The sequence below is a fragment of the Myxocyprinus asiaticus genome, chromosome 11 (assembly GCF_019703515.2).
Source record: "Myxocyprinus asiaticus isolate MX2 ecotype Aquarium Trade chromosome 11, UBuf_Myxa_2, whole genome shotgun sequence".
NCBI classification, from domain to species: domain Eukaryota; kingdom Metazoa; phylum Chordata; class Actinopteri; order Cypriniformes; family Catostomidae; genus Myxocyprinus; species Myxocyprinus asiaticus.
In genome coordinates this window covers 15,910,568-15,932,891 of record NC_059354.1, presented here as the reverse complement: position 1 = coordinate 15,932,891, position 22,324 = coordinate 15,910,568, and the positions used below count along the sequence as shown (strand labels likewise).

Genomic DNA, 22,324 nt, shown 5'->3' with positions numbered 1-22,324 from the left:
CCAGGTTGCAAGGAGAATTCTCCGACGTGTTCTCACCTCTTTCTGTTCGTATGAATCTCATAGAGCACCATATCAAAACCACCCCAGCGGATAGTGGTATGCAGTCGTACCTATCGATTACCCGAACACAAAAAAAAGTGGTTTGGGAAGAATTAAAGGCCATGCTAGAGATGGGGGTAATAGAAGAATCCCACAGTGACTGGGCCAGCCCTGTGGTGCTGATTCCGAAGAGTGACGGCTCGGTCCGGTTCTGTGTAGATTATAGAAAAGTCAATGCGGTGTCTAAATTTGATGTGTACCCAATGCCTCGGATTGATGAACTGCTCGATCGGTTAGGCGTGGCTCGCTTTTATTCTACACTGGATTTGACAAAGTGATTTTGGCAGATCCCCTTAACTCCCATGTCCCATGAAAAAACTGCATTTTCCACACTGTTTGGCTTACACCAATTTGTCACCTTTTCGGTTTGTTCGGGGGCCCGGCTACGTTTCAACGGCTCATGGACAGAATCCTCAGGCCGCTGCCTATCTGGATGATATTATTATTTACAGTAATGACTGGCAGCAGCACCTGCAGCATCTGAGGGCTGTCCTGAAGTCGTTGAGATGGGCAGAACTCACGACAAACCCTAAGAAGTGCCCAATTGGACAGTTGGAAGTACGGTATCTGGGCTTCCACGCAGCGATTGCAGCCTGCCCGAGACCTAAGATCGAAAAGGTGGTGAGACAGTTCCTGGGGCTGGCGGGCTATTATCATAGATTTGTGCCTAACTGTTCGACCGTCACCAGCCCGCTGACTGATCTTACTAAAAAAGGGGCCACCAGATCCGGTCCAGTGGACGGAGCCGTATCAGCAGGTGTTCAAGCAGGTGAAAGCTGCACTATGTGGCGGGCAGTTATTGTGCTCTCCTGACTTCTCTCTCCCTTCTATCTTGCAAGACGGAGGGGGAGGAGCGCTCCATGCTCTAGAGAGACTAAGTTCAGCATGATAGAGAAGGACTGTTTGGCCATCAAGTGGGTGGTCCTCACCATCTGGTACTATCTGTTGGGGCGTGTTTTCACCCTCTGTTCGGACCATGCCCCACTCCAGTGGCTCCATCGCATGAAGGATACTAATGCGCGGATCACCCATTGGTATCTCGCTTTCCAGCCTTTTAAGTTCGAGGTGGTCCACAGGCCGGGGGCGCAGATGGCTGTGGCGAATTTCCTCTCTAGGAATGGGGGGGTGGGGTGGTAAGTCACAGGCCGGATGTAATGAGGGCAATGAGGGTATGTGATGATGGGGGCATGGCCAAGCAACGTCTGGAGAGTGAGGCCGCGAGAGGAAGAATGGTAAAGATTGACACCTGTGGGAAATTATCTCTAACATCTGTTTGTGTGTGGAGTGAGAGCTGAGAGGGATATAAAAGAGCAATCCAGTCTGCCGGAGGGTGACGCACAAAGCTGTGTGTGTGACTGTGTTTGACGTGCTGCTGAAAAGCAGAACATTTTGTGTAGAACACTGAAAAGTGTGTCAAATAATAGAGTAATATTGAACATTTACCCGGCCCTCACTTCCTCCATCATATATAAGAAAGAAAGAAACCTGTCACACAAGGGTCATGGCCCAATTTTTTCCCACTGAAAAAAAGTTGTTAGATGACGTGCAAGCCATGACAGTTGTTTTCCTCAGACTGCTGATATGTGTCTTGTTTGAATTGCACACATCACTTGGTGAGGGTATTTATCTTTGTTTATAGCCTCACTCAGCCCCTATTTAGCTTTTGAAGTGTGTTTGTTTCTGTTCACTGCTGCTGTCAGTCACACTCATCACACACACCTGCCATCTAGAGATTCATTCACGTCAGTTAGCTGACTCATCGTCAGGATAACTTCCACATTTAGCCTCGGCTCTCAGATAGAACATGTAGTGTTTATCTCTCTTACTGATGTGTATGATGTAATTCTGTGTTTCTTTGTAGATGGCGGACCAAGCAGAACTTGGATTATTCTTTTCTAATGATGTATGCCGTAAACAAAGGGGTCTATTACGTCCAGGTAATCAAATCAAGTTTAAAGATGTGCGCCTCTACTTTAACATCACCAGATGGAATTGCAAAAATAATGTTTTCAAACAGGTTTTGAAAAGGTTGCTGTGTTAAGCTGATTGGGTCACTCAACATGCAGAGCAATGTTTTTTGTTAAAACAATTTTTTAAAGCACGACAGACACAGTGTTTACTTTTTACGGGAAAGCACCTATGAACAGCATATTTATGGTTGCCTCTGCATGTTCGGACAGGTGAAAGTAGTAAAAAAGTTAAATACACCATCACCTTTAAACCTTTCAAAGATCTGCTGCATGATCTCCTAAACATACTCGCATATTAATTGTGGCACAAAATAAAATAATTTTCCGAATAATGGCCAGCTGTTTATTACATTAAGACAATATTTTCGTCGCATCCCTAAATTTGTAAAAACAAACAGAAATATGAAGCCTGCCTTGTATTGTTGTTAAAAGAATAGTTCACCCAAAAATAAAAATTACATCATTTACATCATATTTTAAATAATGAATATCTCAGTCCATATTCTCAATACAATGGCAGTGGATAGATGCTCACTTTAAAGCTTAACCTCCTGAGACCCCTTCGTGACTGCTGTATGCATTTTCCATTTCCTTTTTTGATTTGTAACTAGTAACATCTAATAAACATGCAAAAAAAAAAAAAAATCTAGTGCAAATAGTTTTCCTAAAAATTGATGTCCACATATGTGGACAGCGGGACGAAGTTGTGAAATTTTAAGTAATACCAAGCTATAGAAGGTTTTTTTTTTTTTTTTTATCAAATAGTTTATCGCCCGGTTTTTCATGTTTTTAAGACATTATAGATGTAACAGCTGATTTTCTATAAAGCTCAATTAATAATTCTTATTAAAACTCTAATGGCCAGTATCAAATCACTGCCAAACATGTTAAAATAATTTTTTGCATTATAAAATTCTGAATCTTTGTACTGATTATCATTGTCCCATGTCTGCCAAACAGTGGTCCAAACATCATCTGCAGCCTGAAACTGAACTTTTGGTCGGATTTTAGGAGTGAATGCCCTTAGCTGCATAGAAAGCTATAGGATGCTCTCTTGCTCCCTATTTAGTGAATGACTTAATCTCCAGTGTGCTGTCTGTCTTCACTGGTCTCAGAACAGTTAGAAATGCACCTTATTTTCATCCTAACTCCATTTAAAGCAACATTTTTCTGCTTCTACATGAATACATTTATTCTCAATGTGAAAATGCATAGTAAATATAGGAATGCATTTACTAATGTTAATGAATGGAATCATTTTGTACAGTGATAACAAAATAAAAATAACAAAATTTATATTAAAATGAAGTGAAATGACCCACAGATGTTTTTTTTTTTACTTTTGAGGGAATAAGGTCCCATTTTCCACATATGTGGACATCTTTATCAGCATGCTGACGTGTGAAAAAGTAATGCATTTTTTTTAAATGGCATATCAAACGAAACTAGAGACGCTACTCTTTACAACCAAATAGGTTTCAATAAAAAAAACATGAAGTTTCTTACCAGAGGCACTTTTGTTGGCGCTGCGCCTGTAGGAGCGCTTCCTGGAAATCAACGTCATGCTGTTGTGTCATGTGACGTGGTGGGCCAGAAATGTAACCCTTAAATGACAGTGTAGAGTCTTGCGAAAAGTATTCAGTCGGTTTTAATTCACTTAAATTATGCATTGCATATAGCAAAGCCAAAATACAACGTCCACACAATTGGACGTGGGGTCACACGAGCTTAAAGCACCCAAAATTATCATAAAAATAGTTAATGTGATTTGTGCATCATATTCCAAGTCTTCTGAAGCCATACGATAGGTTTTACTGAGAAACAACATGAAATGTACTGGTAAGTAATTAAAAAAAAATGTATTATTATTATTTTTTGTGTGAAAATCTTGATGTTAGTTGCACATTCATGACCACTATAAGAGAAGCTTGTTCACTTGCATTGTTTAAAAACACGTTTTTCTCGTTTTAATTTTTGGGTAACTAAAGCACTGCAATTAATTCACAAATAAAAATGTTTGTTACTTTAACTGCGAGGCTATCTTAAATGCTTTATGGATACACCACATCCTTTCTATGTCCTTTCCTGATATCTTCATATGGATACAAGCTAAATTAGCCACCTTTACCTTTTAGCTGGTCATGACATGAGTTTGGATATAACTTTGAACAGACAAGGTTGTTGAGCGATTCTACCTCATTAGTTTCATGTAACGCATGTAATGTTTAATTGTTATGATGACTATACTTTTAAAATACGCAATTATCCTCTGTTTTGAATGTTTACCTGCTTGCCTGACATGCTTCCAGTTTAAGTATATTACTGTAAATGTAAATTAATTCATTCAGTCATTTATTCGTTGACTATGATGACGAGTTGAAAGTCTTACCTCTGCTAATCGACAGCATGCCACACTGAAAATAATGTACTGTAGCTAGATAAAATACCCCAACAGGTACCCTTGCTAAAGGGTTGCCGTGGAAACTCATGTATCTAAAGGAAGATGTGGATATACCCAAAAGATACACTTTGGATCTGTACCGGTTGTCATGGGAACGCTGTGTGGTGGTTTTGGGATTTTTGTTTTGATTAATCTCTTACATTTATATAGTTCTTTTCTTGACACTCAAAGCACTTTACATAGAATTGGGTGAATCTCCTCAACTAATACCAGTGTGCAGCAACCACCTGGATGATGCGGTGGCAGCCATAGTGTGCCAGAATGCTCACCATACACCAGCTATTGGTGGAGACAAGAGTATAGTGATGTAGCCAATTCATATGTATAGGGGATTATTAGGAAGCCATGATTGATAAGGGCCAATGGGCAAATATAGCCATTTTAGCAAACTTAGTTACACCCCTACTCTTTGCGAGAAATCCCCTGTGATTTTTAATGACTACAGATAGTCAGGACTTCGGTTTAATGTCTCATCTGAAAAACTGTGCCTTTTTACAGTATAGCATTCCAATCACTACCACACTGACAGTAGGGTGAGCACCTCCTGCTGGCCTCCCTAATACAACTGATGGGTTGGTGATAGTTTTACTGCTGGGAATATGATCATGGGAAAGAATTAGGTACCGTAAGGGTAACTGCACATGATCAGTTCAGATTTTAAAAAACAAAAACATAACACCTCTTATTTGTTTCTCACATTCATGTAAAGCAGGGGCGTTGCGACCATTGTTATTAAGGGGGAAAGTCGGCCCACATTTAGAAATTCGCCCTCTACCGAAAAAAATGCTCTTGATTACCTCATACTTTGGAAAATGATGACATTAGGCAATTAGTGTGGATGTGACTTTAGTGTTTTATTTAATTTATTTATTTAGTTAGGGTATGTTTGTCTTTCTTGCCTGCTATTTCCTCATTATCCCAAGAAAAAAAGAGAACATCATCCCATATAAATGTTAATTTATGTCATTTCATCTTCATGTCTTCCTTATTCTCACGTGCTTGAGTGTTTATCTGTTGAGCTGTACTGAATATGTTGTTTTCATTCATTTCTTTGTTTTGATTTTCTCTGTGCATGCCAATACATTTCTCTTGTGTCTCCACGACTTTGTGCTTTCTATACATGCTGTGCTCTCTTAGGAAGGGGAAAGGTATTGCTTTCATGTATTTTGTAACTCGAGTTACACAAAGGTAGAGGACAACATGCATTAACTTAGTTTGTGTGTGCTTATATTAGTGGCTGCAGCATCCGTGTGTGTGTATGTGTGTGTGTGTGTGTGTGTGTGTGTGTGTGTGTGTGTGTGTGTGTGAAGTGCAATTTTTCAAGGTTGATTGTTAGTTAGAGGTGATATTCTTAGAAAGTGCTGCTTGTGTCAGTAAGTATATCTGGTTAATGAGCAGTTCTGTGTGAGTCATCTCTGTTTCTGGTTCTGCTTCCAGTTAGAAGACGACATCGTTGCCAAGCCCAACTATTTTGCCACCATGAAAAACTTTGCCCTTCAACTCGCCACTGAAGACTGGATGATCCTTGAGTTTTCACAGCTGGGCTTCATTGGTGTGTTTCCTTAATTTTTAGCATGTATAATTATTATGCTAGGTTCTAAAAATAGTTGCAGCATTTTTATGACTTGCATCACTTTCAAATGTATTAAAGAAATCAAAATTCCTTCATTTACTCACCCCCCAAAACCCTCCTATGCCAGATGATTTTTTTTTCTTATATGTAGCAAAAAACAAACAAAAAATAGATGTTTTGAGGAATAATCATACTGCTGCTTTTCACAAAATGAGAGCAGTCAGTGCAGACAGCGACCAAGGGCTATAATTGCCCAAAAGGACAAAAGCTGCAAGTCATCAGCTGTAGCTCATAAATCTCATTCTCAAATGTGCATATTCAATCTCGGCACGTCAAGACGACGCATCGCAACAGGTTTGAGGTCAGTGACACCACATGACATTGGTTCTCACACATGTTGACGTATGTTGTAAATACGTCAAGTTTGAATATTCAGAGGTGCAAATGAGATTTGAGAACTATGGAGGAAGTAACTTCAACTTATGGCTCCAAAACACTTGGAATATAACACATGAATTGTATAGGCTAATTTTATAGTACATTTATTGCACTTTCATTGTGCTTTTTTTATTGTTGTCTTTTTTGGAGCTTGACAGTCTGTGATCATTTTATGATTTCAGGTAAGATGTTCCAAGCCCCAGATCTAAATCTTATTGTGGAGTTCATCTTCATGTTTTATAAGGAGAAGCCCATAGATTGGCTGCTGGATCACATACTCTGGGTCAAAGTTTGCAACCCAGAGAAAGATGCCGTAAGTTAATACTCAGGCCAGCTGAGAGGCTTGTTTTGCTAATTTCTCTCTGTCCAACGACAACACTTGCACATTCTATCTCTGTCTTTCTTATTTCTAACTTTTACTCTATAAACAAGTTAAAGTTGAAGTGTGTAATTTCTGCACTACTAGTGGCACCAAACGGAATTACAAAAATAAAGTGTTTTCAAACAACCTTTGCCAACACCCCTCAGACTCATCACGCCCTTCCGCACTCTGATTCGCTTTGAACAAATAGGCCATACTAAATAAAAGGTAATAAATATTTAACATCGCAATAAACAAGACCACTATAACAAACACACCAGACAGAAAGCGCTGCAGAGGAATCGGCTTGTCCGATAACATTGGCGGATTGAACAGCAGCTGGTGTGCGGGGATCTAGCACAAGAAGTAGATAGTTCCTGGTAACCAGTAAGCGTAACGGTATGTATTCCGAGTATCTTATGAGTTTATCTGAAGCTTGACAGTAACGAGCTAACTTGTGTGGCAATACCAGAGTGTAGCTTACCTGTCGAGAAGCAACATGGCAAGAATCAAACCCCAAAAATTCCTTTAAAGTCCCCCATCTTGTAAATGTTCTCTCTGGTTTTACTCCGTTCTCCGTCTATCTTTTAGTAAGTCTTCGAATTTTGGCGAAGCTAAGTTTCATTTCCTCTGTAACACGTCTGCCACTGATGTTCATAATCTCCCGGTTGAACAGTTTACTACAAGTAGCCACGCCCCAAACTCACCCTGTAGGTTTAGATAGAAGGGGATGGGTGGAGCTGAGCGGGGTGCTCAAAATATAAACATCAATGTTTTGATAGTGCCTGGGAGGCTCAGTGTTTATACTTTTGGGTGAGGTAAACCCACACATTTTTACGAATGTAAAAAAAGTTACACACTTCACCTTTAATTCTGTTCCTCTTATACAAGTGAACATCAGCACTCTTGCTAATGTAATATAACTGAAATCTTACATTTTCACATTATAACTCATCTACTAATTGCTTTTTCTCTCTAGAAACACTGTGAGAGACAGAAGTCTAGTCTGCGCATTCGTTTCAGGCCCTCCTTATTCCAGCATGTTGGGCTGCATTCCTCCCTGGCTGGAAAAATCCAGAAACTCACGGTAACTCTTATTTCAGCAGTGTTATATTTTTGTCAGCTTTCCAATTAATCGTTGTCTCTGCTTTTAATGGCATTGCATAGAGCTGGCAAATCTCTTCCTGTTGCTCTTAAAAATCCCCTAAAGTTTCTTGCTCTTTTTGTATTTATTTTTTTATACCTATTTGGACCTCCTGTTATCTTCTGACATCTCATCTTACCCTGGTATCCTGTTTTCTTGTGCCTAAGTTTTTCTTTTTCGTGAACAGCTGACCTTTTCCATTATCTAGTTTGCTGTTTTTGAGTATTATGGCGAAAAGTCAGTGCAGGCCATCTGCTGCACTTCCTGTTGGCTAAAGTCTTCCTGTCTCTTCTACTCCGTCAGGATAAAGACTTCCTGAAACCTCTACTGCATAAGATTCACGTGAACCCACCGGCTGAGGCGTCCACCTCTCTTAAAGTGTATCAAGGCCACACACTTGAGAAGACCTACATGGGCGAGGACTTCTTCTGGGCCATTACACCAATGGCTGGAGACTATGTCCTGTTCAAGTTTGACCGACCCGTCAACATGGAAAGGTCAGTGGGCACTTTCTCTTACTTGGCCAAAGTCCCTTTAAGGCAAGTCAGATCAATCTGCGGTCATATTCATAATGTTTATCTACTTGAATTATGTTCAAATAACAATAAAATCAGACTACAATGGAATCATGAGGTCTTCTGTAGCTCAAGTCATGCAAAAAAACACTAGACTGGTCCGACTAACGTACATGCATGTACTTGAGTGAACAAACATGATGTCTTCATTGAAAAGATGATTGGCTCTTTTAACATGTCATATGTCAAATGTGTATGCCATTGTTGTGTCACCCAGCTACTTTTTTTGTCTGCTTTGCACGAGATTCAGCACTAATAACATTGTACCAAGTAGATACTTCAACATTCAAGATACTTTGTTTACCGTGATTACTATTTCTCTGTAAATACATTTGCAGCATTAAAGCATCTGTTTAAGCACTCCTTTTCACTTCATATGCAACTTCGGTGCGCCGTTGTAAAAATGGCAGGACAGCCAGGAGGATGTTTGTGTGTGTGTTTTATGAAAATAAATAAAAGCTAAATGCCGGCTGATTAAAGTTATCTCTGTGAGATAATCAATGATACGTAGCAGCTGCAAAAAATATAAAATTATTAAGTAAGCAATCATGCAAGACAAAGTGTCCGATGTCTCATAAACGAGTTTGACAAGTACCACCACCTCCATTCAGTTCAGCCGTTCAGCCGCCCGCTGCCTTTCTCCCATTGAAAATATGGAACCTGTGGCTACCGACGAACCATATAAAACCGAAGTTTTTATAATGACTTAAAAGTAAACTGTTCACCCTGAAATAATATAATAAGCTGCTTATTTCTACAAAAATGAAAAGAGTATAAAGATGTGGCAAAACCTGTCAAATGCACTTCAGCACCAAAGAAAATGAACAGCGACCAATCAAACAAAAACAAAATCTATATTAGATTATAGAAAAACTTACTGACTGTTCCACAGAGATCAGACATAGTTGGCAAACGTTAACTGCACTGAATTAATGCAATTAATTCACCAAATAACCACACTTTTCCTTGGTGCTCGACCTTCCTGGTGAGCATCCACGGGACGCCATAGAGCTGTTCAGACGTGATGTCAATTTGTAGATGAACCTGGAAGTCTATTTCGCCATGGATTTTCCAGTGGGGTTTTATAATGGGAGTTTTAGATTTATGAGTAAAATAAGATCTGTGGTAAACATTACTGCACAATACGTGGACATTTTGTTCTGCAACATATATTACAGACTTTCATACCTCAAACGTGAATTTTGAAGCCGCCATGTGATTATTTTTTTTTTTTTTTTTTTTTTGTGTGAAGTATTTAATTCAATTCGGCTTCAAAATTCACATTTGCGGTATTAAATTGTGTAATAAATGTTGTAGAACAAAAATGTCCACGCATCGTGTAGTAATGTTTACTAAAAATCCGAGGTTCTCTTCTGGGTTTGTGGACCACGAACTGAACAGCTCAGTAACGAAACGTGATTCGATTGGACTTGGACTGACAAAATTTAGACACATTTCTGCCACAGACATTCGTTTTTACATGCAATAATCATTTAATTTAATTATCGAAGGTACAAATAAGTTTTTGGACTTTTAAATAATCCATTCATAATCGTCTTGGCTCAAAAATCTTAAGAGGAACATCTGAATTGGCATGACTGGTCTGAATGTGCATGACGCCACTGTGCAAGCCTATCATTGGCCTACGGTCCACAGCAATCCATTTTGCAATTGAATTTATCAATCTGTCCAAGATAGATTTATTATAAGGGCTTTTCTAAGAATGCGTCAATGTACACCTGCATCAGACGGACAATTTTGGAGCGTATCACTTTGGTTGCGTCGTTTCATAAACACAGCATTTTTTAAGTTTAAACGCAAAATTGCGCTCCGTCCAGCTGTGTTTGAATGCAACGTTCTCATCTTGTGCCGTCGCTAGTGTCAGGCAAGTCTGATTGTGGTTTGTTGTCTGTATAACTGCGCATTGACTATACAGCTGGAGTTTCACTTACTGCCCCCTGCTGAAAACAGATGGTACTTCAAGCTTTAATTGCTCCATTGGTCTGGGGACATGCTTAATTGTGTTAATTCCTTTAATGCGTTATTTTTTATAAAAACTAATCACACTGAATTAACATGTTAAATCGACAGACCTACTTTTAACACAAACATGTTTTGACAAAATAGCACAATTCGGCCTCGGTACCAATGAAAATATCGGTAGGGCAAGTACAAATCTGAACGACGGTAGGGGAAAAAAATCCTTATTTGTTTAGCACTGCACACATACAGCCGCTACCTTAGTTAAATGCCCGTTCAAATGATTTCTTTCTTCACCTACTTCTAAAAGTGATATTCACACTCACTCAGAGAGCTCAGGAGAAATCATTCACACTTCTCCATGTCTCGCTGTCCTCACAGGGCAGGAAAGGTGGCTCACGAGAATCTGCTCAATTAAGAAGCTGCAACCAAAAATGTCTAGAGAGAAAAAAAAAAGTTGAGCAGATACACATTTTTTTTTTTTTTTTTAAGGATGAGGCCCGTCTTGGCTGATCTGACCACTAGTGGTCAGCTCTAAATATAGGTGTAAACAGTGTATATAACCTTTTGTGATCCAATCTCTTAAACAGTATTCAGAGGTAGTCAGAAACATGTGACACATTTGTTGTGTAAGCAAGCTTAAGTTCAGCTAATAGCACTCGACTTCAATAACAATTGTTCTCGAAACGTCACGTTTGCGGTGTGCTAAAAATTTGGAAGTATATTTGGAAGCAACAGCATGACAGCTATTTAGGAATATTCCGGGTTCGATACAAGTTAAGCTCAATCGACAGCATTTGTGGCATAATGTTGATTACCATAAACATTTATTTTGACTTGCCCCTCCCCCTTCTTTAGAAAAAAGCAAAAATCTGGGTTACAGTGAGGCACTTACAATGAAAGTGGATGGGGACCAAAACTTTATTTTTAAATGCTAGGTAACTGGTTATAACTGGTTAATTTTGTTCTGATAATTTTATAATGAAACCAAAGGCCACAGGGTTTATCACAGTATGTTGCCTGAAAAAATGAAACTTTGATCCTGAAGGAAATTGCTGCATCACACATTTCTTTGCCTAATTGCCCATTCTGTGAATGAAGATCTTTTTAACAACTGTGTATAATTACATCATACTGTATACATGCACGGCTAATCCAGATAAAAGGAAATTATTAGAGGTAAAAAGTATATTCCTCAGTTGTTTCCAAGTCTTCACTGAATTATTGTTAGATATGATGCATTATTACAGATTTGATGCTGCCGGTGTTTTGATTGAGAAGCAGATCTGTAATTAAAATTGTAACTGTTAATTAACTGCTTGTTGTGATTTCTATGCCGATAAATCCACCACACAGGAAAAAATAATTTGCCTAATTTGAAGAGGCAAGTGGCTTATTTTGGGCTTGTTTTTCCACACCATGTTGCTTGTTTATCTTGCAAGATCTGGCAACACTGCAACTGGTATTTTACCCACCCCTTAGTGCAGAGTACTGTCATTTTAAAAAGAACATCATTAACCATTCTTTTTAGTTATAACTGGTAACCTTTTGGAAAGGAACCGGAACAAAACATAGAATTTTAAATCGAGTTTTTGCTCAGAATGAACCGAAATGAAAAACATTTAGTTTTTAGTCCCTGGTTAAAATACTAACTTTTTCAGAAGTATAGCTACAAGACATCAACAATACGCACATTGACATGATTTTAGTGTGATAAAATTACTTGCTAACCTTTTCTGTGTAAAGTTATAGCCAATTTGACCACACATTTGCCATGACGATGTAATGCCAACAAACCCTAAAACGACTGTAAAAATGACAATTTAAACAACTTTAAAGCTTTACAAAATACATGAGTTATAACAGAAGAATTAATGTGTGATTTTTTTTAAAAATGATAAGTTTCACATTTCTGACTTTAAACCCTCCAAAAATTGGCCCCATTCACTTCCATTGTAAGTGCCTCACTGTAACCACGATTGTTTTTCTTTTTTTTTTTTTTTTAAGAAAAGGAGGGATGAATCGAAATTAATTTTTGTAATCAACATTATGCCACAAATGGTGTCGATTGAGCTAAACTTGTATTCATATGAAGTAACAACACAATGACAATATTGAGGGATGTTTGTAGTCACTAAATCAGAGACCCTTGCTTCGAAATTCAAACACAAGCTGTTACATAAGACACATTTGTGACCCATGTCTCGCCTGACTACTACTGATCGGATCACTTGACATGGATGTTATGCCAGGTGTAAACGGGTCCTGAGAGACAATGAGACTGAATTGACTTGCAGAAGTAGACACATGGAGGCAGACAGACAGTCATGCTTTTTAAAAGAGCTTGCGGCCATTAATTTTCTTTGTCTGGCACAGACATGACCTGTTCCAAGTGTTCGTCTGAGTATAAACAGTGCTAACAAGATGTAGTCTTAATTTACTTATGTGTGACTGGATTTAATTAGCAGCTCAAGTAGGGGCCTATTTAGAGACTCCTTATCTGTGTGTATGTTTGTGTATGTTTGTGTATGATTGTGTGTGTGTGTGTGTGTGTGTGTGTTCAGGCCCTGCTGTCCATGATAGAGTCTGTCTTTGTAAGTTCTTGTCCATGTCCTGAAAATGTGTGTACATGCCTGTTCACGAATATTCATGAGTTTGTGTCTGTACATGAAGATTCATTAACAATTAGCCTTTGATTGGCAGGTTCCTGTTTCGCAGTGGGAACCAGGAGCACCCTGGAGACAAAATCGAGAACACTACTGTCGAGGTCCTGCCTTTCTCGGTAAAAAAAAGAGCACACTCTCAATTAGATTTATAGAAGGTTTTTTTTTTTCTTTTTTTCTTCTAAATGTTCAAACAAGCCCTGGGGTGACAGCTTTGTCAGAGTCTAACCGCAGGTTGACAGGAATCTGGTGTAGGTCTCTTGTGTGTGCTGCCACCAGGGCTAATTTTAGTCAATAGCAGGTTGAACCTACCATGGTAATGAGGCAGACTACTGCCACCCTGCTGTGATACGGAGCTTACAGAACCTTCAAATGGGCTTTGATGTTTGTTCTTGAAGTCTTTCCTTAAATGAGACTGTTAATGCATCTGAGTTTGTGTAACTGGGTTTGTGAGCTTGGTTTTACTTGTAATTTTATCATAGTTTACAAGCATTGCTCCCAAAATGGCGTATAACGTTAGTACATTGCTAGTTTCTTGCACACAGGCACTTTAACTGCATCTAAATGAGAATTTAATCTCTTTAAGGATGCTGAATTGAAGACCAAAGAGAAATACAAACGAACAGAGGATCGGTTTTATAAAATTGGTGAGTTATTATTACATGCATGCTCAAGTCAGCAGTTTGCACATGAAGTAAATGACTGTTATGCTGTCCTTTCAGTTTTTCAAACAAGGCTGGTTTAGATGTGGTGTAAACATCTTTGAGTGATCTAATCGTAAGTGGACAGCACTAAAAACGGGTGTAAATGGGGTCCAAACATTTTTGTGAATGGTTTATTTAAGCCACATTTGGAGGTGGTCAAATGAACACATTACATTTGTTGAATAAACCCTAATGTGTCTCGGATAACTGTTAAGGACCGCCTACTTATTTGTCAATCAAATATTGCTCTAAAACAAGAGTTTTACATTTTGTCGGTTTGAAAAGAAAATATCTGTCCATATTTGTTTTCCTTTCGATTTGTTTCCCAGTTAAAAAATGTGGATATGCATATGCATGCACAAGACTTCATGCAGTGGTATGCATGACATCAACATTCAGTGATTGATCTTGTTGAGAATATGCATACAAAGCTGTTAAGGGGCTGTTCAGACATTTCTTGCACTAAATCAAAACTAGACGCAGTGCAATGAATATATATGAGCGTGGGTCTCTTCAGACACTCTTTTAAAGATTGATGTTCTTTTCAGCCTGACACAGCTTCTAAAAATGTGGTGCTCCTGCACGAGAACAGCGAGACGTGTCATAGTGGTCAAAGATGTCTAACTCATGTTTACATAGAAAATTTAAAAAGGGCACAGATGGATGCACATAGGCCTTTAATGTGAACGGTCACTAATCTGCAAGGGCATTAAGTTCTCCCATACCTGAGACCGGGTACAGGCGACCCCACTCGACCTGACCGGTACTGTCAAATTTTAAGCCAGAACCCAACCTGAAATCACTTGCTGTCTTCATAATTTCTTCTCCAAGCAAATAAATTTGTTGCAGTAGGCTGTATTTTACTTAAACATTATATTAAACTTTTCTCCCCAGTTTGGAATGCCCAATTCCCAATGCGCTCAAAGTCCTCGTGGTGGCGTAGTGACTCGCCTCAATCCGGGTGGCGGGGGACGAATCTTAGTTGTCTCCGCATCTGAGACGTCAATCCGCGCATCTTATCACGAGGCTTCTTGAGTGCATTACCGTGGAGACGTAGCGTGTGTGGAGGCCCACGCTATTCTCCGCGGCATCCACGTACAACTCACCACGCGCCCCACCGAGAGCAAGAACCACATTATAGCGACCATGAGGAGGTTACCCCATATGACTCTACCCTCCCTAGCAACCGGGCCAATTTGGTTGCTTAGGAGACCTGGCTGGAGTCACTCAGCACGCCCTGGATTCAAACTCGCATCTCCAGGTGTGGTTGTCAGCGTCAGTACTCGCTGAGATACCCAGGCCTACATTGTATGAAACTTAACCGTGTTGTAACAGGAAATATACGCAGTTTTAAAGCAGCACAATGAATAAAACATTGTGGGTGTCTCGTTTTTAAAAACTGAAGATCTTTTTAACTTGACAGTTTCTAAAAATGATATGGTCCTGAGTAAGATATATATATATTATATATATATATATATATATTTACTCTATATATAAATTATAGTATAGTATATAAGATACAGTATATAATAGTAATAAGAACCGTAATTATTTATTTTACATTAATTACAAACCTGAACCAAATCCGAAGTTATACTTAAAAAATGTACCCGAACCAGGGCAGAAAACCAGAGGTTTGTTGGGTTCTGTGGAGTTTGTGTTGGGTAGCACACCTCTACCCAATACAGCTGCTCGACTAAAATAACTATAAGCATTCTCCACAAACATCACATTTGTTATGCAAATTGAGCTTAAACTAATTTTAGGAGCCCACAATATTTTTTATATTGAATATTTTGTTTATATTATATTCTCTCTCTTTCTCTCTTTAGCTCAGTTTGAGAAAGGATTAGCAGAGGGGACGGTTGACCCTGCCTTTAACCCTGTGGTGGCTGTACGCCTGACTGTCCAGAAGGACTCTGCTGTGTGGGCAATTATAAGCGAGGTCTGCTTACTGTCTTTGGCTTTGACTAATCAGATACTCATACATTTTTTTTTCTTTATCATGGATAACTTTGATAAATAATACAGTTACTGAATATCTTTATATATCTGACACTGTATCCAAAGTAGGTGTGATGCCATTAAGGTGTTAAACAATAAATCACATCTCTTCCATGTTAATAGGACATTTTTTGATTTCTCATTTTTGTTTGTGCATATCTCATTTTATGGACTTAAGTCACGGAATGAAAAGGAGGCTTTGAGGGATAGAAGTACAGTCCATTCAGTGGTCTGTACTGTCTTGATTTGTGCCATCTAACCTGACTGAAGTCCATAGAGTTCCTCCAGAGATCTTTGATTGTTTTGATTTCTCTTCAGATCCATATCAAGAGGATACCTGGATAACGACCTGCAAGTCCCCACTAGTTAAGGCCCTCGTTGGTCATCTAAGTTGAGAAGTGCTGCTCGCGTCTACAGCGGTTCTAGAGTGACAGTGACTGTCAGAGTGCATGGAAGGAGCCAATCACAATTTCCCTTAAAGAAACCAACTTGTTTTATTTTCATCTTAAACTTTACTCTTCCTGTGTCTCTTTTTCTCTTCTGCTTGCCTACATTTTCCTTTTTTGAGTCTTTAGACTCAGATTAGTTTTTTATTAATATTTTATTTGACCATTCCCTGAATTCTGCTGCGTGAATGTGACTACTACTGTACAGAAAAAAAGACACTTTGTGAAGGAATGTTTCAAGACACTGAACTTGTGTCACGAAGAATTGCAATCATTGCTGTCACGAAGGACTGATTTGTAGGATTCAAGGCTGAACCAGTGCTGGAGAAAAAAATGATGTTCCACACTGCCGTCATGGACTATAAATGACCTCGGACCCTAGGTCAGACAACCACGGCTAGATTTCAGCTGAGAGATGGAATGGGACGACAGAAATGTTGGAAGCTTTTGTTTTCTTAAATGATTTTTTTAGGGATGTTGATGTTGGCACTCTGTTAAAAACTGGTTTATTTTTTATTGACTGCTTTGTCAAAATCTTGAAACCTATTTCTAAAAACAGAATGCATATCGTAGACCTATACCTAGTCCACAAGAGTGGCTTTTCTTCCTTTGTGTCAGTTTATCGTCAACCAATCAATAATGACTTTCAGTTCGAAGGTTTATTTTGCTGTTGTTACTATTATTATTATTATGATGATCTATGAAGGTGAAGTAATTTATTTGAAATAAATTTTTAATTTGTACAAGAGGTAAATGCTTTTATTTTATTTTCAGCAGAAATGTATGATGTGGCAGAGAATTTATTGCTTTTGAGTGATTGTGGCTCAAAGTCAAGTGAAGAAACTGGTTCATGTTTGTTCTTTCTGTAGTTCTGAAGGGTGCAGGGCCGCCCACCTCTGTGCCTTAATATCCAGCACTCCTAAGGGGCCTGGAAAAGGACTGCCTTGGATCATACAATAGAACTTTTGTTATATGCTTGATTTGACTGATAGAGCATGGCATGTCCATATTTCATATTCAGAATATTTCATGTTTCCAGTTGTTCGTTGAGCTTGGACATTGTTCATTAAAAAAAAACAAAAAACTCTGCTTTCATCTTGTCAGTAAGAAAATGTTTTTGATTCTATATTTGATGCTATACCTTTAGATTAGCGAGTCTTGTGTAGGCCCAGATGTAATCTAAAGACCTTTTTGTCCAATTCAAATTTGCTGCACTGATTTTGGGAAAAAAATATGTGGGGTGAATTCAAATGTGATAAAAATGTGTTAAATGAGAGTACTTCTCTCTTTTTGGTAGCTGAAAGCATAATCAAATTGGCCGAAATATTTAATCAAAATATTTAATAAAACTGGTGTGAAGGATGTTTAGAACTTGGTAAATTTTGCGTAAGTTTGCACTGATTTCTGCAGGCACAGATTCTGTGTGGGCCTGGTGATGAGCAAAATATTACTAGAACCATAGATTAAAAATGGTGAAAACCAGAAATTGAATAGGAAAACTAAACTGAAACGTCAACTAATTATTTTCTGTTGATATTCGGTGTGCTGCTTGGTCAGGATTGGATGTTATACTGTGGTTCTAATGTATTTAGCTTGTAGTTGAATTGATAGTGAGGTGTAACTACTGTACAAATTTCCAAAGTGCTTTCATCTCATGTGATTGTATATATCTTTAAAATGATTTTCGTTCAGCCTGATAAAATGTGTCTTTGTATAACCCTTTATGCTACAAGCAGAGACTTTCAGAACACATCCTTTATTGTTACAATATACTCTCCCTATTTTTGTGACTACTTTGGGCTGGATGTGAACTGTAGAACTTGACCAGTTTATGTTGAACAAGACAACCAGTGTACTGTCATGAGTTTGTTTACAGTTTATGGTCTCTTCTGAGAGAAGAGACTAAAATAAGTGAAGAGCGCTGATTCTGATCCTTAATGTTGTGTAACGCGAGTTCTCTGGAATGGGCAGTGAATTTCACTAGTCCAGACAAGTGTTTTGTCATATTGCTGCCTTGTAGTCAGATTTGTGCTCAATGATCAATACTCATGACTTGTTTCCAAACCTGTTTTAACACTCAGAGATGGATTGTTCTCTGCTGCCCTCTAGACGAACTCTCATGGGCCACTTTTCCTGGACGAATCCGGGTTTATCTGCCCAGATAGCACACGTACATCTCTGAGATGTCTGATTTAGATCTTTTCATCTGGAGAGCCTCACATTCTAATTAGCATCTGCTAAACATCTTAAAGAGATCAGATTTACAAACATTCTAAATACTAAACGTCTCAAAGGCATCTGCTGAATGTCTTAGTGACATCCGAGAGGAAATGTCTTATAGATGTATTGCAAATGGGCAAACAACCTAAAAAATATGTCTTCCAGATGTAAAAACACACATCAATTAGACGTCTGTGTGATGAACGTGTGCTATCAGGGTGGGATCTGCATTTATCCATCTTGAAATCCATCCTTATAGCTTACATTTCATGTGCCTTCATCTGTCTTTCTCCAGCTCTGACATTGATTTGAATAAACTTCCGAAATAAACCAGTCTCTACATAATTCATAACTTTAATTTCTGTCATTTTATTTAACCGTTCAACTACAGTATGAGTGACTTTTAAAAGTATTGACGAGGTATGTGTTGAAATGTCTTGTAAGATTTATGCTATTTTGGGACTGTCCTAAATGATTTGTTTCCAGTATTCTAATAAATGCCATTGACATGTAGGCCTACAGTGGCACCATCACTTGAAAATATAAATGTAATTGCATTAGGCCTACATAACATCAAACCAAGTGGGTTACCTGAAGTGGCATCTGAATGAAAAGGAAATGATGCAGTTCCTCAAAACTACACTTTTCTGAGCCATTTTTGCGCTTACCATCAATCAACTGATTACCAAAAGTTATTTAAGAGTAACCACAGGAGTTTTTCATCATCACATAAAAATGTGTTTCAGTAACGTTTGACAACCAGATAACAATGATGATAATTTAAACTTTTTGTGAAATGTTTTGCTTAAATAGTGGACTTGTGCTATCTTTCTTTAAAATATATTTTAAAAAGCCACTTGGTTTGATATTTTGTAGGCCTATATAATGCAATGCCAATCAGTCATCCATTGACTGAAGTGTCCGAATACTTTTTGGGACCACTGCATAGTACATTCTCTTCAATGGGCTGTAGTGCAGTTTTAAATGTTTTTGGATCGTTTCACGGACAAAACATTGAAAATGATCCTTCCAAGAACATTCAGTAGACAAAAAATAAAATAAAACTCCAGACAACATGAGTTATGGAAAATCAGATGGGATCTAGGAGTTATATACAGCTTTATACGTGTCTGTGCTATTGAGGAGATGGTGAGTCTATCCCTCACAGCCTCGTTTTCATTCACGTCACAAAAAAAAAAAAATCAAAGATGGCGAACAAAATAACGTTAATTAAGCGCCATCTTCTGGTCAGTATACAAATAGACATACTGCTTTTATAGCACTAAAATAATGTATTATTGACACCGATGCATAATTGGCAACGGCATAGAATGGTAGTATCGTGTGACTATTTTCAATCAGGTCTTTGAAACACAGCAGGCGCGGACTACATTTCCCACAATGCAGTTCAGTTCCACTTCCGCAGGCACGTCACAGGTAACATGGCCGCTTTCATAACCATTTCGTATTTGACTTGTCTGTAGCTGGTTTGGTCATTTATAGCCTTATTTCTTGCTTCATACTTCGCTTGAACCTGCTCGAATGAAAGTTCTACAGAATGCCCAAATATTACGAGGATAAAGAGGAAGATGGCCGCGCCTGCGCTGGGATTAGGGAGGATTTTACAGCCTGTCTCCTCCAGCATGACTGTGTAGTGAAGGTAACATTAGCATAATGAATCACCACAAACCTCATTCAAATGTTGATCTGTTTGTCTGTGTTGTGCGCACCATATGGGTAATTTCCTTCTATGCAGTATATTTTCATGACCCCACCCTATATCATATATTGAATAAAATATTACATTCACAATTTTTAAAGATGGATATCATATTATTTATTTTATCACATTATCACAATGGGTCATATGGGTGAAAATAATTTCACTACTTGATGTGGATGTGGTTATTTTTGCCATGTCCCTTATTCTCCAATCCAAACAAAACATACTTTCATGGGATTTTGTCAAGAGCAGAGAGCCAATCATGTACAATCATGACCCCTTTAAAGGAATATACCAGGTTTAATACAAGTTAAGCTCAATTGACAGCATTTGTGGCATAATGTTGATTACCACAAAAATTTATTTTGACTCATCCCTCCTTTTCTTTAAAAAAGCAAAAATCGAGGTTACAGTGAGGCACTTACAATGGAAGTGAATGGGGCCCAATTTTTGGAGTGTTTAAAGTCAGAAATGTGAAGCTCATAATTTTATAAAAGCACTTACATTAATTCTTTTTTAAAACTCATGTATTATTTGAGCTGTAAAGTCGTTTAAATTGTAATTTTTACAGTCGTTTTAGGGTTTGTTGACATTACATCGTCATGGCAATGAAGTTATAAAATTGGCTATAACTTTACACAGAAAAGGTTAGTAAGGGATTTTTATCACACGTTGTTTGTCTCGTGGCTATACTTTTGAAAAAGTGATAATTTTAACGTTCATAAATTAGCCCTCCTTTCACTTCCATTGTAAGTACCTCACTGTAATTAATTTGTGTGGTAATCAACATTATGCTGTTGATTGAGCTTAACTTGTATTGAACCCGGAACATCATCCTCCATGAAGTCGACTTAATTTTAGGTGGGAAACCACCTGCACAAATTAAAGTATTAGCAATGTATTTAATTCTGTCCAGAGCATATTTCTGAAGGTCTGGTATATCCTTATGTAGATACATAGATTTATTAAGGCCGTGCATAACGGGAATGACCCAAATGAGTTGATTTCCATACAGAAGCTAAAGCCCCCACAAAATATCTAAGACTCAATTGCAGACAGTAAACCATAATTGTCTTTTCCTCCCTTTACAAGTGACTAAAGCACTTTAGTGCAGTTAAAAGGTTCAAGTATTAAGCATTTGCTGACCTGTTATGTTTTCACAGGAAGGCAAGAAGCCCAGTGAGTGTCTGAAGGAAGGACATTGTAAAGGCTTGCAGGTGGCTTTCTTTGAGTGCAAGAGATCTATGGTCAGTACATCTGCTGATACATTACAAATGTAAGACTTGAATACCATCACTGTATCATGGCACTGCCACATCAAGTGCCTTTTTGGTAAGGGTTGTCAACTACTGTGGACTTGTAACTTTAGTCCAATTTCAACAGTTCAGTTTTACTACTAAACTACAGCCAAATACACTTTCTAACAGTCAAATAAGACGTCTTTAAACAAAATCCCTTTCCTTTTCCTTTCAAATAGCTGGACACCCGATCTCGATTCAGAGGCAGAAAGGCATACTGATTAACAGCCACCATGTGTTTTTTTGTGAAGAATCTAAACATCATGAGGTGCCAAGACAAGAATGAAAGCTCTCGACTTATAAATACCAAGCTTTTTAAGCGAATTTGTGCTCTACAATACAATTGCACTTGCCAGACTCCTGATGGCCATTTGGGAACAAGATGTATAATAAATGTAAAATAACTGTATTTTCAATTCTGAAAAATGTCTCTTCCAATCACTGGAACCAAAAAAGAAAAAAAAAAAAAAAAAAAGAACAATAATCACAACATTATTAGTTTGAGGGTTTATTTATCAAAAAAAGCTTAAGATGTACTTAACTACTGTAAGACTACTCTTAAACAGATTGACTGTTAAAGCACTTCATTAAAGATGCCTGGACTGTGTATAAAGATGTTTATAAAAGTATAGTAATAAAATGTAATTATAGACATGATGCTA

The 22,324-nt window shown here is 38.2% G+C and overlaps 3 protein-coding genes across 6 annotated transcripts in view; all 3 read left to right on the top strand.

Annotated features, from left to right (window-relative positions):
• Positions 1-18,971, top strand: part of LOC127448459 (alpha-1,3-mannosyl-glycoprotein 4-beta-N-acetylglucosaminyltransferase A-like) — a 77,827-nt gene extending 58,856 nt beyond the window's left edge. For 2 of the 3 annotated variants that reach the window (XM_051710994.1, XM_051710993.1), the window contains exons 8-16: positions 1,961-2,036; positions 5,968-6,082; positions 6,724-6,854; positions 7,882-7,989; positions 8,350-8,543; positions 13,305-13,383; positions 13,851-13,911; positions 15,804-15,916; positions 16,294-18,971. In XM_051710994.1, the coding sequence (XP_051566954.1) occupies positions 1,961-2,036; positions 5,968-6,082; positions 6,724-6,854; positions 7,882-7,989; positions 8,350-8,543; positions 13,305-13,383; positions 13,851-13,911; positions 15,804-15,916; positions 16,294-16,320 (904 nt within the window). In that variant the 3' untranslated portion in view covers positions 16,321-18,971. The remainder of the gene's footprint in view (positions 1-1,960; positions 2,037-5,967; positions 6,083-6,723; positions 6,855-7,881; positions 7,990-8,349; positions 8,544-13,304; positions 13,384-13,850; positions 13,912-15,803; positions 15,917-16,293) is intronic. The other variant, XR_007898529.1, reaches the window with a different exon arrangement.
• LOC127448468 (MIT domain-containing protein 1-like) overlaps positions 1-22,324 on the top strand; it is a 202,494-nt gene that overhangs the window by 94,696 nt on the left and 85,474 nt on the right. The gene's annotated exons all lie outside the window — the stretch shown is intronic.
• On the top strand, positions 20,075-22,319 carry LOC127448469 (cytochrome c oxidase assembly factor 5-like). Of its 2 annotated transcripts, none has more exons than XM_051711009.1 (3): positions 20,075-20,301; positions 21,528-21,611; positions 21,842-22,319. In XM_051711009.1, exons 1-3 carry the CDS (start codon positions 20,200-20,202, stop codon positions 21,881-21,883), a joined length of 228 nt encoding a protein of 75 aa, XP_051566969.1. In that variant the 5' UTR covers positions 20,075-20,199; the 3' UTR covers positions 21,884-22,319. The 2 variants fall into 2 exon arrangements, with proteins under 2 accessions (XP_051566969.1, XP_051566968.1); XM_051711008.1 differs by having other exon boundaries at positions 21,528-21,640.

Coding starts and splice junctions, on each gene's coding strand:
- LOC127448469 (XM_051711008.1), top strand. CDS start 20,200: ATGCCCAAATATTACGAGGATAAAGAGGAAGATGGCCGCGCCTGCGCT. Junction 20,302..21,527: donor AGCATGACTGTGTAGTGAAG/GTAACATTAGCA, acceptor ATGTTTTCACAG/GAAGGCAAGAAGCCCAGTGA. Junction 21,641..21,841: donor TCTGCTGATACATTACAAAT/GTAAGACTTGAA, acceptor CCTTTCAAATAG/CTGGACACCCGATCTCGATT.